The sequence below is a fragment of the Perognathus longimembris genome, chromosome 22 (genome assembly GCF_023159225.1).
Source record: "Perognathus longimembris pacificus isolate PPM17 chromosome 22, ASM2315922v1, whole genome shotgun sequence".
Taxonomy (NCBI): Eukaryota; Metazoa; Chordata; class Mammalia; order Rodentia; family Heteromyidae; genus Perognathus; species Perognathus longimembris.
Genome location: NC_063182.1, coordinates 14530340 through 14545880, shown reverse-complemented (window position 1 = coordinate 14545880; position 15541 = coordinate 14530340). Strand labels below are relative to the sequence as shown.

General features: G+C 33.8%; 1 protein-coding gene across 2 annotated transcripts in view; it reads left to right on the top strand.

The window, feature by feature from the left end:
• The window catches only part of Edil3 (EGF like repeats and discoidin domains 3), a 413819-nt gene extending 398545 nt beyond the window's left edge, over positions 1 to 15274 (top strand). For both annotated transcript variants that reach the window (XM_048331381.1, XM_048331380.1), the window contains one exon: positions 12063 to 15274. In XM_048331381.1, the coding sequence (XP_048187338.1) occupies positions 12063 to 12212 (150 nt within the window). In that variant the 3' untranslated portion in view covers positions 12213 to 15274. The remainder of the gene's footprint in view (positions 1 to 12062) is intronic.
• The last annotated feature ends 267 nt before the right edge of the window (positions 15275 to 15541 follow it).

The following is a 15541-nucleotide window of genomic DNA, read 5'->3' as shown; positions in this document are numbered from 1 at the left end:
TTCTGTAGGAATATTTCTTACCGCAGTCAAGCTCTGAGTGCTAGAAGGCACATAGTTTAAATATATAGCCACAGTTGAGAATGGCATATTTTATGTTTCATAAATCTTTATAGGCAATCATCCAATGTGATATATTTCCTGGGATATTCTTGTTACTTAAGGAGACTTTCATCATAAAAGAAGTTAAATATGGTGATGTATCCTACCTGCTGACTTTTAGACTGAACATTCTTAATGCCAGTGAGTTTGGGAGAGAAAAGACAGCAGTCAACAGAATGAGCAATTTTGCTTTGACTTTTCTCTGGGTCTTTTTCCATAGCCTAGTCTTAAAATAAAAAAGGAAATATAAAATTTCCTGATATTGTTCTTTTAAAAATGATTGCTGGACATAGGGGTACAGGCTTATAGACTCAGCTCTAAGGAATTTGATGAAGGATGATCATGAGTTTAAGGCCAACATGGGCTGCATAATTACATAAGTCGCCACAGGGAAAACTAAAAAGAATATACATATATATGTGGTAAACTGATAGCTGGTATGTATATATGTATATATATATATGTTTATATATATACATATATATCCTACCAATTGATTTCAGTTGATATTTATCAGCTATAACTATATATTAGTTGATACATATTTGCATATATATATATATATATACATCAGTTACGTATCAGCTCTAACTATATGTCAGCTATCAGCTTATCATTTCAAAGGAGGAATGGAGGTAGCCCGAAACCCTTTTACCTCTCATTTGAGTGGCCTGGATTTTAACAATTTCTGGATGAACTGGTTACTCTCAAAATGACATAAATATTATAGAGAAGATTTGGATTCCTTAATACTGTATACTTTGGGGTAAACTGATTCCCATGATGGTTAAAGGTTTTCTCAAAGTTACTTGCATATATATCCTGTTTCCCCAAATTTCAAACCCCAAAGGAACTGAGAAATAATAAAATTTAGAATGCTATTACACAACCTTCTGTCTCAGTTAAGAATTAAATAATAACCAACCAGCATTTGGAAAAACTACATAGAAAATAGGAATACTAGATGGCAGTTTGAGAAACAGTAAAGAACTAGACATGCAGAAAAACTATATAACATATAAAAAACTATATAACATATTTGCAGATTTTTGACCAATTACTATTGGAGTTCCCCATTGATTGTATTTGATAAAAGAAATGCAGTAAGAGCAAAAATTTGAAATTATTCTTGACAGAATACTAAGATATCATTAAATATGTGGTTTAGGAACAAAAAAATTGCCCTATAATAAGACTTTTATGTAAGCAAAGTCAAATCAGCTTGTTGAAATATAGAATTGCCTGACATTAAAGACCTAATTTGTACGTAATTACAGCAGAAAGAAAAAATGTAGAGACAATAGATATTGCTTGAGAACAATAATGTGAGTGAAAATAGTTTTTTCAAGGAAATTACATACTTATGTTAGTGATTTAAAATAATGTGTGTTCTGATGGAAGAGCATCTATCTTGTCCTTATTATTTTTTTTTAATTTTTACTTTCTCTTTCAAGAAAAAAAGTGTTCTACAATTGGACCACTGACCTTAAATCTTTGCATGGAAAATTTGAAGGCCTCATATAATTTCATTAGAAGGCAAACAAATCTTTGAATCAAGTGGGGTCTGGATTTTTTAAAGAGGTTTATGGAGCAAACCATCATTTTGAAAGGGACACAGATAAAACCTGATATCCGATATGAATGATAGTACAGAATTATTTACATATGTCAGTATTCCCTGTAGCATTCAGAAAACATGGCTACCGCTTTGTAAGGGATTTGAAATTAATCTTAACTAGCTGAACAAAGTAATTGCCTTCAAATAATTTATAAGACTTTTCAGAAATGACATCAAAGAAACACAGGAGAATAAGAATGTTGAAATATTTTGCTATTAAAATACATTCAAGAAAAAATACAATAAATAGTAGCTTGTTTGAAATTTTTATTATAATCAACTCCATGAAAATAAATAACATTAAGAAATGATAACTGAAAACAACTTCTATAGAGTACATCCTAAGAATAATGTTTGTAGTGTATACTCAGAAGCAAAAAAAGTAAAAAAAGAAAAATCATCTGGTGTTGTAGATGTGTTGAAAGACTCAGAAAGAGAAAATTCACAATTAATTTTAAAGTATGAATAGTTATCTTAGACAGCACCATGGTATTGGGGAAGTTTTAGCCACAATGCTTTCCAGCTGTTAATGTCACAATCCTTAAGAGCTCATCTGTGAAACCTATAGTCCTTCAATACCACCCACTGAAAAGCTTAGGATTTTTTGATCTACCCTCACTTCTAGTTTCAATTACATGCTTATAGATCCTCAAGAGCACTCTCTGGTTTGATATTTCATTAGAAGCACATACAGAACATATTTTGAAAAGCATACTCAATTACAGTTTATGATTACACACATGCAAAGGGTATCAGCCAAAGGAAGAGACTATGGAAAAGAGTAAGGGTTGTAGGCATGAGTCTTTCATTTCCCTCTCTCAGAGGAGAATTGGAGAGTACTAAATTGTCTCACAAGGATGTGACACAATATACTAAAGTATTTGCAAACCAATAAACTCATCTCAACCTTGATATTTAAAATTATCCCTTGAAAACAACCCATATGCGCCTCTACAGATGAATGGATCCCAAAAATGTGGTGCCTATACACAAAGGAATACTACATAGCGATTAGAAATGATAAAATATTGGTATTCGTAGGGAAATGGTTAGAACTTGAACAAATAATGTTGAGCAAGACAAGCCTGGAACATAGAGAACAAATGGGCATGATCTCCTTGATATATGACTGTTGAGGGGAGTGGGGTGGGGCAGTAGAGACCAGGTCTGCAAAACAAAAACTTCTTGTCAAATAGTATTTCTACAGGTTTGGGTCAGCGACCTTACATTATGTATCTAAAACCAAACAACTACTAAACACAAAAAGGTCTAGAATAGACCTATCAGCTATGTACATATGGTCATATAAAACAAGTATAATAAAAAAAAATTCCCTTGAGCTTTGTCGTCTAGACATGGTGACCACCTGCTCAGTAATTTTAGCTTACAGTCTGGGCTTAAAGCTGTCCTACCAAAAATTGCAATGGTAGCATTGCCTAACTGATGTGGTCTACAACACAGACAGCTTTTTAGGTAGAACTTTACAAGAAAGAGCAAGAAGACAGACTTCTCTTGGGGTATGGTTAATCTTTTGCCAATACTCAGATTTCACACAATTCAATATACTGATCACTAGAATGACATAAATACTGTGTTAATATTAGTTTCCTTAAAGTCTTCATAAAAGGCATTCTCCAAGAAAAAGTTTGTTAGCAACTTGAAAAATAGCATACACACAGACACACACATAGGTATGTTGGTATATATTACTTGAAAAGAGAACAAGATGATCCCTATTTTTTTTTTCATTTTCTTCTTTCTTTCTTTATTTTTTTCTTTATTGACCAAGAGAAGTACAGAGGGGTTACAGTTTATTTATTTATTTATTTATTTATTTATTTATTTATTTATTATTATTATTTTTTTTTTGGCCAGTCCTGGGGCTTGGACTCTGGGCCTGAGCACTGTCCCTGGCTTCTTTTTGCTCAAGGACAGCACTCTGCCACTTGAGCCACAGCGCCACTTCTGGCCATTTTCTGCATATGTGGTGCTGGGGAATCGAACCCAGGGCCTCGTGTATATGAGGCAGGCACTCTTGCCACTAGGCCATATCCCCATCCCCAGGGGGTTACAGTTTAATATGTAAGGCAGTGTGTACATTTCTTATCCAACTCCCTCATTTCACACCCTCCCCCTCCCCACTTCCCTCTCCCTTGCTTCAGTTGTACAGTTGGTTTACAACATATAATTTTGTAAGTATTGCTGTTGTTTTGGTTTGTCTTTTTCTCCTTTGGCTCTCAATTTTGATATTCCCTTTCCCTTCCCTAGTTCCAATACACATATATACAATATCCAGGGTACTAAAATCACTTACAGTGATATCAGAGGGAAAACCACAAGAAGGGAACACGGAAAAAAAAAAAAAATAGAAGGGCACTGTTTCTCATGGCATGTTGAAAATAACTACAACAGTGATATATCCCGTTTCCATAACTTGAAGTTCATTTCTCTTAGCATCATCTTAAGTGTTCATATGGACATAGCTCTTGAGCCACTGTGCTCGTCTACTAGGTCTATCCTAGACATGTACTAATTGCTCCCTATGAGGGAAACCATAGAGTCCATGTTTCTTTGGGTTTGGCTCACTTCACTTAGTATGATTTTTTTCCAAGTCTTCCATTTCTTTACGAATGGGGCAGTGTCATTCTTTCTGATAGAGGCATAGAATTCCATTCACTATTTCTTGAAAGCAGAAAATGAAGATAATTGTCCAAAGTGGTACAACTAGTAGGGGATTAAAAAAATAAATCAAGGCATTTTAAATGATATTTTCACAAATTAGATCATGTAAGCTTTGTTATTGCCTATGGCTTTAAAGAATATGTCATGTGTATGTTTTGATTAAATTTCTTTCCCTCTGAATCTTTAGAGGAGAATAAACACAGAAATATTCACCCACTATAGTTTGTTTATGTTATTAATTATCTTAATTTGCTTGCAGTTTTGGAGGGCAATAGTTCTACCCAGGATTCCCTGCAATAATTCTGTTACTGAAGAATTCTACTTAGCATTGCTGGGATATTCTATAGTGCAGCTGATACCTCAGCTAATTCTAGTAAATATTGATGATCTGAAAAGGCTCCTATTAGCACCATCTTCTCCAAAGAATGCTGGTTCTTCTGTTTCCTCTCCTCTCCTCGCCTCTCCTTTCCTTTCCTCTCCTCTCCCCTTCCTTCCTTCCTTCCTTCCTTCCTTCCTTCCTTCCTTCCTTCCTTCCTTCCTTTCTTCCTTCCTTCCTTCTTTCCTTTCTTCCTTCCTTCCTTCCTAGTTCCTTGTGAACTTCTTAGACTGTGATGCTCAGTATGCCCTATTTAACAAGTAATATTTCCTAGAGTATTGGTTTTGCCTGGAAAGTAATTTCTTATTTTCTTATTATATTTGAAAGGATGTACTCATATATCAACTAATCTTGCTACGAGTTTCCTGGGTTTAGTAGCATCAATTACAAAGCAAACCATCAAGAATGATATACCAGCCATTCTATCATGAAATCGTTTTAGGATGCTGGAAAATACATTTAGAAAATTGAATATCTTAAATAGTTGTTGGGATCTGTAGAACTGTAAAAGAATTTAACTTTGTTTACAAGCGTTTTTTTGTGGAGCAGGTCCTAGGGATTTGAACTCATTGCCTAGGGGCTGTTCTTGAGCTTCTTTTACTGAAGATTAGCTTTCTCCCTCACTAGACAGCTTCACTTTTGGCCTTTATTTTATCTTATTTGTAGTTAATGGAGATAAGAATCTTCTGGCCTTTTCACCCCAGTGCTGCCTTTAAACTGAAATCCTTAGATCTCAGCCTTTTGAGTAGCTAGGATAATAGGAATGAGCCTCCAGTGCCCAGTCAACTTTGTTAGCAAACATTTTATACCTAATCACTAACAAAATGTTCATATTTGAAAAGCTCAAAAAATTAAAAGTAGGATTTGGATTTATAGCACTAAGAGCTTATTTAAATTCTATGTATTTTAACATAATATTTATTTTTATTTTTGAAGAAAACTTTTAAAATCTCGAAATGATCCAAGATATATCTACAAGAAAATTTAAATTGTGAATTATTCTAAATTGCTAAAATTGTCATAATAGAATAGAAAGTGATGGTGTCTCTTATCTAAAAACTACTTAAATGTAATAATAATGTTTACTTTGATTTTTGCATACTAACAATATAAACATTTTTTTTGGGGGGGGGGCAGTCCTGGGCCTTGGACTCAGGGCCTGAGCACTGTCCCTGGCTTCTTCCCGCTCAAGGCTAGCACTCTGCCACTTGAGCCACAGCGCCGCTTCTGGCCGTTTTCTGTATATGTGGTGCTGGGGAATCGAACCTAGGGCCTCGTGTATCCGAGGCAGGCACTCTTGCCACTAGGCTATATCCCCAGCCCAAACATTTTTATAAAACCTTAAATCACCAGAGCCCAATAAGTTAAATCAATTTGTCACTTTAAACTTTTTGACAGCACAAAAAAAGTAAAAAGGTGTAGATAATAAGTGCATAAACAGTGTTTCACAATGAATCTAAACTAAAACCATCTGACTGTCCTATTACCTATAAAAATTAATAGCCATTATATATGAATGTGTAGTCAGCCATTTTTTACTAGGAAATGAATATATATGGATATGGAAATGAATATATACATATGAATATATATATGGATGGATGTGCATATATATATATGATTACTTAGAAATGACAGTTAAATCCTAATGTCCACTGCTCCCACTATTTTAAGTTAAAATATTAGTTATTATTATTCAATGTAATGAATTCAATAAGGTGAAATGATAATAGAATAAATATTAATGTCTCCATATACTATATACCTATTTTGCAAATTAAAATTTAGAAAATGTTGAGTTAAATTTTCTGAAAATGGTCAAGTGTACTTGGCCTTAAAACAGTCAATCATGACCCAATGTTTAGTATTTTACAATCTTAAATTGGCATTGATGAAAATATTTCATCCAGAGTGAAGGTGCTCTCTGAATCTTGATTTGCTCATTGTCAAAATATACACCACATTTGAGCTGTAGTTATTCTACTGGGTATTTGATGGAATGAAATCAAGGTAAAATCAAATCTGAAAAGAACATATCATGAGGACTATTTTGTATAACAATGGAAACACTTGTTGACTCTATTAAACCATGCCCAGCTGTGTAGAAGATGCAAACGCACCTAAGTCATTCACTGTTGTTTATGTGTTTGGGGGCACCATTGTCCTCAAAGCTATTGACAGTAACTCTGATGTTAAGATTTTTCCATACGATAGTTTTTTTCTTATCCATTTTCAGCTTTGTCTGTGTAGGGGTTAACCATGAATATGTAGCCAGAAGCATTAAATTTGAGTTTCTGAAAAAAAGAGCTTTTCTTTTGAAAAGCTGGTCTTCTATGATCATTGACAATAAAGCACTAAGATCAATAGGTTGGAGTTAGAGAAAAGCGTAGTTCTGACAAAGCATTCAAGTTCTTTATATATAATATGTCCATTGTGTTAAATATATGCATATATGTACATATACATATATATGTGTGTATATATTAGCTTTTAGCCCTTTCTGTCTCCTGCTGTCCTCCACTGCTCTATAAAAATTAGTTTCTTTTAACAATTTTGTCCTGTATCCCATAAGAATATCATCAAGTCAGCGTACAAGTAGTCATGAATAACAAGACAAATGAGAACAATCAGAAAATGAGAAAAAAAATTGCAATCTTATATTTGGACAGTAACTGAAATCCCAGGTTTGGTTTGCATGTATACATATCAGAAGAAAAATAATAAAATCTAGAAAAGGAGCAACTAGTGTCCAGAGAGATGAAGTTATGACCACCTTGGAGCATATCAAAATATTGACTCTTACCTTCAAGAATTGAGTTCACTGAACTACCTAATAAGCACTTAAAGCTGCATATAGTTGGCTCATGCCTGTGATCCGAGCTACTCAGAAGACAGATCTGAGGATCATGGTTCGAAACTAGGCCAGGCAGAAAAATCAGTGAGACCCTTATCTCCTATAAACTACTCACAAAAAGCCAGAAATGGTACTGTGCCTCAAGCAGTAGAGCTTTAGCTTTGAGCTAAGAAGCTCAAGGGATGGTGCCCATGCTCTGAGTTCAAGCCCCAGGACCAGTTTACAACACACACACACACACACACACACACACACACACACACACACACACACTTAGAACCATTCAGTATTTGGATAACATGAACATCATTTCTGTAAGGTTGAACAATGGAAATCTACTTGAAACTTTTCATAAGGTAGGTTTACAACAAACTGAAAGAACCATCCAATTTTCCTGACCCATCCAATTTTCTAAAAAACTAGTATGCTCACAAAATAATCTCCCAAATTCTTCCATATTTAGAGTCTGATTTCGTGACTACTAAAAGAACCCAACTGTAAAACCACACATGATGGTACAGGATTAGAACCCTAGCTTTCCGGGAGCCGAGGTAAAGGAGCGCCACTTTCCTCCTTGGCAGCTTCCAGTACTGCTGATAAATACACTTATCTGAAGATACTAGTCCTGAGAAATAACAACAGATTTCATTAATAAATATATGTTGCTGGAAGCAACATTTCATTTGCATTTTATCTGCTATCCTGTCTGTGTTGAGATCTGAAACATCTAATAGAATCTGATTTGAATTCCACCTTGAGAGTGTTGTATTTTTCTCGCATATTTTCTCTGGTTATAATTAGGGAAGCATCTCTATTCTACCTGAAATACCTGTATCTTAAGAATACATGTGTTAGAAAGCGCTGGAGAGAGCCCTCAAGCATGATCGCATTTGAATGAGCAAATGTGTCTTCAGCTCACTAACCTCAGTCCCAAACAACTTGTTTTCTCTCTTATAGACATGTTTAATAATTTCCCACTGTCTTTCTAGATACTGATGCCAGTCTGGCTATGTACCTCCAAAGTAAACAAGCATCTTACAGATTATATAAATTGAACAAAAGTAATCTTCTTTTTCTAAGTGAAATATTAAAATGATGCTCTTAAGTAGGGTTTCCTAGTGCTGGCAACAGCAAACAGCCATATGTTCATATGTTTCATCTTTCTACTCAGCAAATACAAGATATTCTCAGAATTAGCAAGTGTGCACTTTTTCTTTTATTCTGTTATTACTGATAGACCTCTAAAAATACAGGTGTACTTAAAAATATTTTAGATTATTATTTGAGCAAATCAAATATGCATTGTAACTATATTTATGTTGGCACTTGTATTTTATACATTATCTAGTTTTGTACAATTGCATTTCTTTTGGAATGAACATCAATATTCCTATGATTTTTATAGTTTACATTAAAAATGTCTTAGTTGTATTCAATTTTAGAACAATGGGGGCTCTCCACATGTATTCCTGTTATAAATAAATTAATATGTATAATATATAATCATTTAATTACTTGTGCTTTGAGAGTTTCTTATTGAAACCTATAGTGAAGAGCAGAAATTTAAAATTATTTCTTCCAAAATGTCCTTTCCAAAAAGTGGTCTCACACTATGCTTTGGAATGTTATAGACAGTGTGCTAAAATCTAGTGAATTTAAACTATACTATTAAACTATGTTACTCCAAATACATACATGTCTCTAGCAGGAATAGGAAACTGGATCTTAGTTTGAATATTAAATTCTAATTGTACAATTTTAGTGATGAATTTGAAACCAATACCATAAATTACAGCAAAAGTCAGGACACCAGAGTTGTACCCTTGCTTTCTGCTGTTGCGGTGACAAGCTCTCATGATTTTGAAGAGTGATTCTATGGTATAGCCTCAAAGTGTGGGCTTTTGCTAACAGAGACATTGTTTCTCAGGAAAACATCTCGCCTACAAGGGTGTCCTCCTTGGTCAGTGCAGAGCATTGCTGGAGATAAAGGCCCAATTAAACGAGTACTTTTTTATGCCAGGACAATGAATTCTAAACTTAGCACAAATCAGTATTCTTTTCAAAAATAGCCTTTCAAATATGATGTCCATCAAATTAAAGAATTACTCTCCCACCAGTAGAATGGCACTTTGCATTTGCCCTCAACAGCAAATAATCTTCCTATAGAACCCACAGAAAGACTACCTAATCATTCACATTAGTTGTATTATCCAGTGACATACTACCTACTGAACTATTTTTTGCTAAGACATATTTTGTGATGATAAAAGACTGAATATTTAAAGCATACCCTTTATTTTCAACATATAGTTTAGGTGTGTCCTCACGCAATGATCTTTCTCCCGCATTTCTTTCTTTATTCACTCCCTTCCTTCTTTCTTCCCATTCTGCCTGTCTTTCTTCTTTGTTCTCTCCAATTCTTTCTCTCTTTATGTCTCATCCTTTTGAGAATTTTATTTTCAGTCCCCACCAAACACTATTTATACTTTACTTTCCATCCTAGTACTTTATAATTTACATTATTATCTATATCTTAGTGTTTTACTTATTTTTCTTTCTGAAGCAGATACTTACTAAAGACGTTCCTCAGATCTTCACAGGGGAGAGGTGAATTTACAGACTACTATAAGTTAATGATTATGTTTTATTGCATGAATGATAGAAAAGCCACAGTAATCTAATTTAAAATCAGCATTGATTGGTTCGTCTTTCTGGAGATGGGTTAGTTTTGTTCTCTATGTGAGAACTGAGCAAAAAATTCTGCTAACGACCCTTTTCTTCACCAAAGGCTCTGCACAGACTTATTTCCCATTTTCCTTTTCAGTTGAGGACCTGAAAATTTAGGCGAAAGTAGATGATATTAGATAGATAGATAGATAGATAGATAGATAGATAGATAGATAGATAGATATACAGATGATACGTAGATATTCACACACATATTCATACATATAGAGTGCTGTGATTCACTTCTATACTTCTTTTCTTAAAATATTTTCTGCAACCAACCCAGATGCACCGCAATGCATAAATGGATCTAGAAAACGTAGTATACACATGGAATTCTATGCTTCCATGAGAAAGAATGACATTATCCTATTCATAAGGGAATGGAAAGACTTGGAAAAAAGAAACTTAGACTCCCTGGTTTCCCTCATTTACAAAAATTAGTATATGTCCAGAATCGTCCTAGAGGATGATCACAATAGCTCAATAGCTATGTACATGTGAGTATATAAAATGATGCTAATCAAAATGAACTCCAAGATAAGGAAACAATAGATTTTTATTTGTTGATGATATACTTGTTTTTAACGTACTATATGAAGTTCTTTCTTTTTTATCTCCAAGGCTTACCATCTGTAGTTACTGTTTTGCTTCTGGTACCAAGTGCCTCATATATATATATATATATATATATATATATATATATATATATATATATATACACACACACATATATTATATATTACATATGTGTATGTGTGTGCTTATTTGATTTGGGGAAGGGAAGGGGACTAACAAATGGGTGAATCAAGGACAAAGGGGAACCAATGTAACAGTGATTCTCACAAGGCACTAGGTTGGAAATTAACTTTATAATTTGGTGCGAGGGAGAGTGGGAGAAAACAAGAGAGGGGGTAACAATGTTCAACAAGAAATGTACTCATTACCTTACTTATGTAATTGTAATCCCTCTCTACATTACCTGTACAACAAAATTAGAGACTAAAGTACTGAAAAAAAAACCTTTTCTACAATTTACTATTTCCCCATGCCTCTTACGAACGTGAGAGCTGTATTCCCACAATGATGTGCACGACTTGGATCTCTTAGTCACTGTCCTGGAGAAGAGTAAACTGACCATACTGACCATCATCAGGTCATGGCAGAAGTAACTAATTAACCAAATAAATAAACAGATAAATTTTGCTTTGTCTTCAATTGAGGGGAAAAAAAACAGAATGATAAATTGAAAGTCGGGTACTGGTGTTGCATACCTATAATCCTCGCCACTAAGATCTGAGGAATCCAATTCAAAGCTAACCAGGGCAGGAAAGTCTATGAGACTCTTATCTCCAATTAATCACCAAAAAGCCAGAATTGGAGCTGTGGTTCAATTGATAGGGTCAAATTTGAGCTAAATACCTAGGGGAGAGTGCCACACTACTAGCATGCAGACACACACACACACACACACACACACACACACACAGAGAGCTAGATCTAAAATTTTCTGCATTAGAAACCATTTCTTCCTTCATTTAACTGTTAAACATGAAAATGACATTTAAAATAGCCATTTAGAAGAAGCTTCAATATATTAGTTATCAAATCTTGCATTTGGGAGATATTGTACAATTTTTTTAATTAAAATAAATTCTAGAGAAAAGGAAAACTGCACAATTGATATTCTTTCTTGTCATTTTTAGGTTTTCCAGGGCAATTTTGACAATGACACCCACAGAAAAAATGTCATCGACCCTCCCATTTTTGCAAGGCATATACGGATCCTTCCTTGGTCCTGGTACGGGAGGATTACTCTGCGGTCAGAGCTGCTGGGCTGCACAGAGGAGGAATAAGAAGATCCTACATCACACAGCACTCTTCTCTTTCCCTAAAAGTATCTCCATAGTATGGACTGTGAGGAATTTGCAGGAAACTGAGAGAGTTTGTGTGTGTGAGTGTGTGATTGTGCGTGTGTGTGTATGAGAAGGCTGTTCTGATTCTGTTTTTAAGGAGGTCTAAGCCTGCCTTGTCAATTATTTCATTTTATCTTTATGGTTCAGCTCTCCTAAGTAACATTACATTTATTTGAATTGTTTTTTTCATTGTTTCCTGAGTTGCTTACATTGGATGGAATCTATTAAGGCAAACAGGTTGTCTTCTTTTCATAGCAAAATTAACAAAACTTAACGGTTGTCAAATCTCAGACAATAAAATAAAATACAATAAAAATATATGTTGATAGAGCATTTACACTCAAAGCTCAACTAATTCTCATAAAGAAAATATTACAATGTTAGCAATAAGATTTCTTTTCTGTAATGAAACTGCACTATGTTGTTTCCCTGTGCCTACCTAATACTGTCAGTGTTTATAACACAATTTTGAAAAAGAATCTGTAATTAACAGTACTAATTATCATAATACCAATTTTCACTTTCATTAATTTTAATCAGAGATTTGCTTCTGTCTATTGCCAAAATAATTCAATATGTTTCAATTTATTTTTCTGTTATTTACTTATAATACAGTGTCATCTTCATGACACTGTATTATACATACAACATCATTGAATATTAGTAAATTGATTAGTATTTAATATCTTTAAACTAAGTGTGAAATGTTAACTTGAAAGGAAGCTATATCCATGTAATTTTCAAATACTTCCCTTATGGAAAAATTCTGTATTATCATTTTGCTATCATGTCCATTTAAATTTAAATCTTTATTTTGATCTTATTTATATAGCCTTATGTTTACTTCAAAATGGTAGAATCAACCTTTGTGTATTTAAAAACTAGCAAATAAATTTTACTCTAGTGCTACATAGGTTGGCCAATCCCCACATTTCCTGTGAAGTGAAAATTTTATTTGTATTTGAAACAAGTAGTGGTTTCCCAGAAAAGCACATATGTATTCATTTGTAAGAAGCCAAGTGTTTACTAACAACAAAGTCATAAACCATTTTCAAGAGGAAAATTGGTTTCCATGAATTTTGCTTCAAAGGTTCTGAAATACATGAACAATAATCATCATACTTTGTTACTGATAATGGAGGCTTCATTGACATGTTGTTTCTCTAATCAAAGCACATGCTGCCCTCCATAAATGTCCTCAGCACTTCATTTATAAAGTCTATAAGTATTTATTTCATAAGGCTTAGGCATGGAATTATTGGAGTTTAAAATTAAGGGTCATGGAAAAAGAAAGGATGGTATGTGTATGAAATGTTAAGGCCCTGCACAACACTGCTAAGTTTTTTTTCTTTAATATCTGTGCTGCATAACAAAAGCCACTAGACTGTTACTATTTTGTCTGTCCATGTGTTAACAGCATTTCTTCATGTTGTATATATGAAGTGGTCTTCAATCATAGTGAAGAATTTAAAGAGAAAGTCAATCACAATAATGTCATTAATAAGAGCAAATCTATCCTTCTAAGAAGACTGGCTGTTCATATGTTGGTTTCATTGTTCATGCTTTGTGCTTCAGGTTCTTATTACAAAATGGTTGATTTTATATGTCTGAAACTGAATCAGCTTTTAATATCTTTCAAAAATTTGTATGTCTTTTAGCTGATCTTAATTTTATTTTATTGGTATTTTTGCAAGTGGCTAGATTTTAAAAATCATTTTATAAAAAGTTATGCAGGTCTATAAAACACCTACACTTGGCCAAGAAGCAGTGGCTCACACCTACAATAATACCAATTTGTGAGGCTAATATTGAGGGGATCATTGTTCAGGAAAAGCGAGGGCAGAAAAAAAAGTCTGTCTCCTTTTCAAAAATCAGAGAGACACAGTGTTTCATACCAGTTGCCTTAGCTACCAGTAAGCCTGGTGAACTGAACCCACATTCATTTATCCCCAAAATTAAGAGCAGAAATTCCATCTAGACACATGGCTCAGAGGTAAGAATTCCTGCTAGGAAGTCTGCGGGTCTGAGTGAAAACCCCAGTACTACCAAGAAAACAAAAGAAAAAACAACACAAAAAACTAACAGATACTTACTTTATAGCCCATGTTCCATTATGTTCTTTTAGGAATAAATGGTCCTACCAAATTTAGATGTTTTCCTTCATAGATTCTTCATCTGTAGGCCATATCCTAAAGACTATGAGTAATACTTTGTGACTGGTAAATGTTTTCAAATTTATTTATGGTTTGAGGTGATGTGTTTCAAATCTTTTTCCATTGATTCCACTGATTTAAAAAAATACTTTTCAATGGAGTTGATTAAGATTATGTTAGGTACATTTCAAAAGTCACTGGCATGGCTTCCTCCTGCTTATGCTTTTGCTTACACCTTAATATGCTTTTCTTGACAGCTCATGTCATGGCACATGCATTTCACAGCAACGATATCCCCCATATGGAAATGCCCATCATTATAAAGTCTCTTGTATGTCATATGCATCAATGACATCAAAGTAAAAGCAAATAGTCTATTTTTATTTTAATTGCCAACAAAACACGCAAACAGAAAACACCAAAAAAATTCAGCTAGTCTTACATAGATAAAGTAACTGTCAAAAACTAACTTTTAACATGAAATTAAAAACATTTCTATTTGATCCATGTCTTGATGACAGCAATTATCCCATACAAACGCCAATATTAAGGTTGACTTTCTCTTTCTGAATCACTTTATAATGATAGATATTGGATTTTGAGGATTGGAGTACTAATGGTAGTAACTCTGGCAGTCAACAAATGATGAAAAATAATGCCGAATGCTGGCATCTGATGTGTCAGTAAGTACAGAAAATAACCAAGACACATTACTTTTGCAAACTTTCAAGCTGTGTAATATTCCAATGTTGTTTTTTTCTTTGTGTATATACTTAAATCACATAGAATGTTGTAAAATCAGTATGACCTTGTCTAGACTTCAAACTAAAAATAAACTTTTGAAAATCAGTGGTACTTTTGAAGCAGTTATGATTAAACATATTTGGCAAGAATATACAATTGTCTGTGAATGCCCACTATGTATAATACATACTTGGTTTATTTTTATTTGAAAAAAATTATTAAAGGGATTGAAAATAGAAATGATAGTAGTCGAATATACACTGAGGAAAATGTGTCTTCTGAAGGTTACTAAAATGTGTGCATAACTTATGGGAATTTTCATTCCCCCCCGATTTCAATTTCTGATATCACGCCCTCATGTTCTGGCTGGTG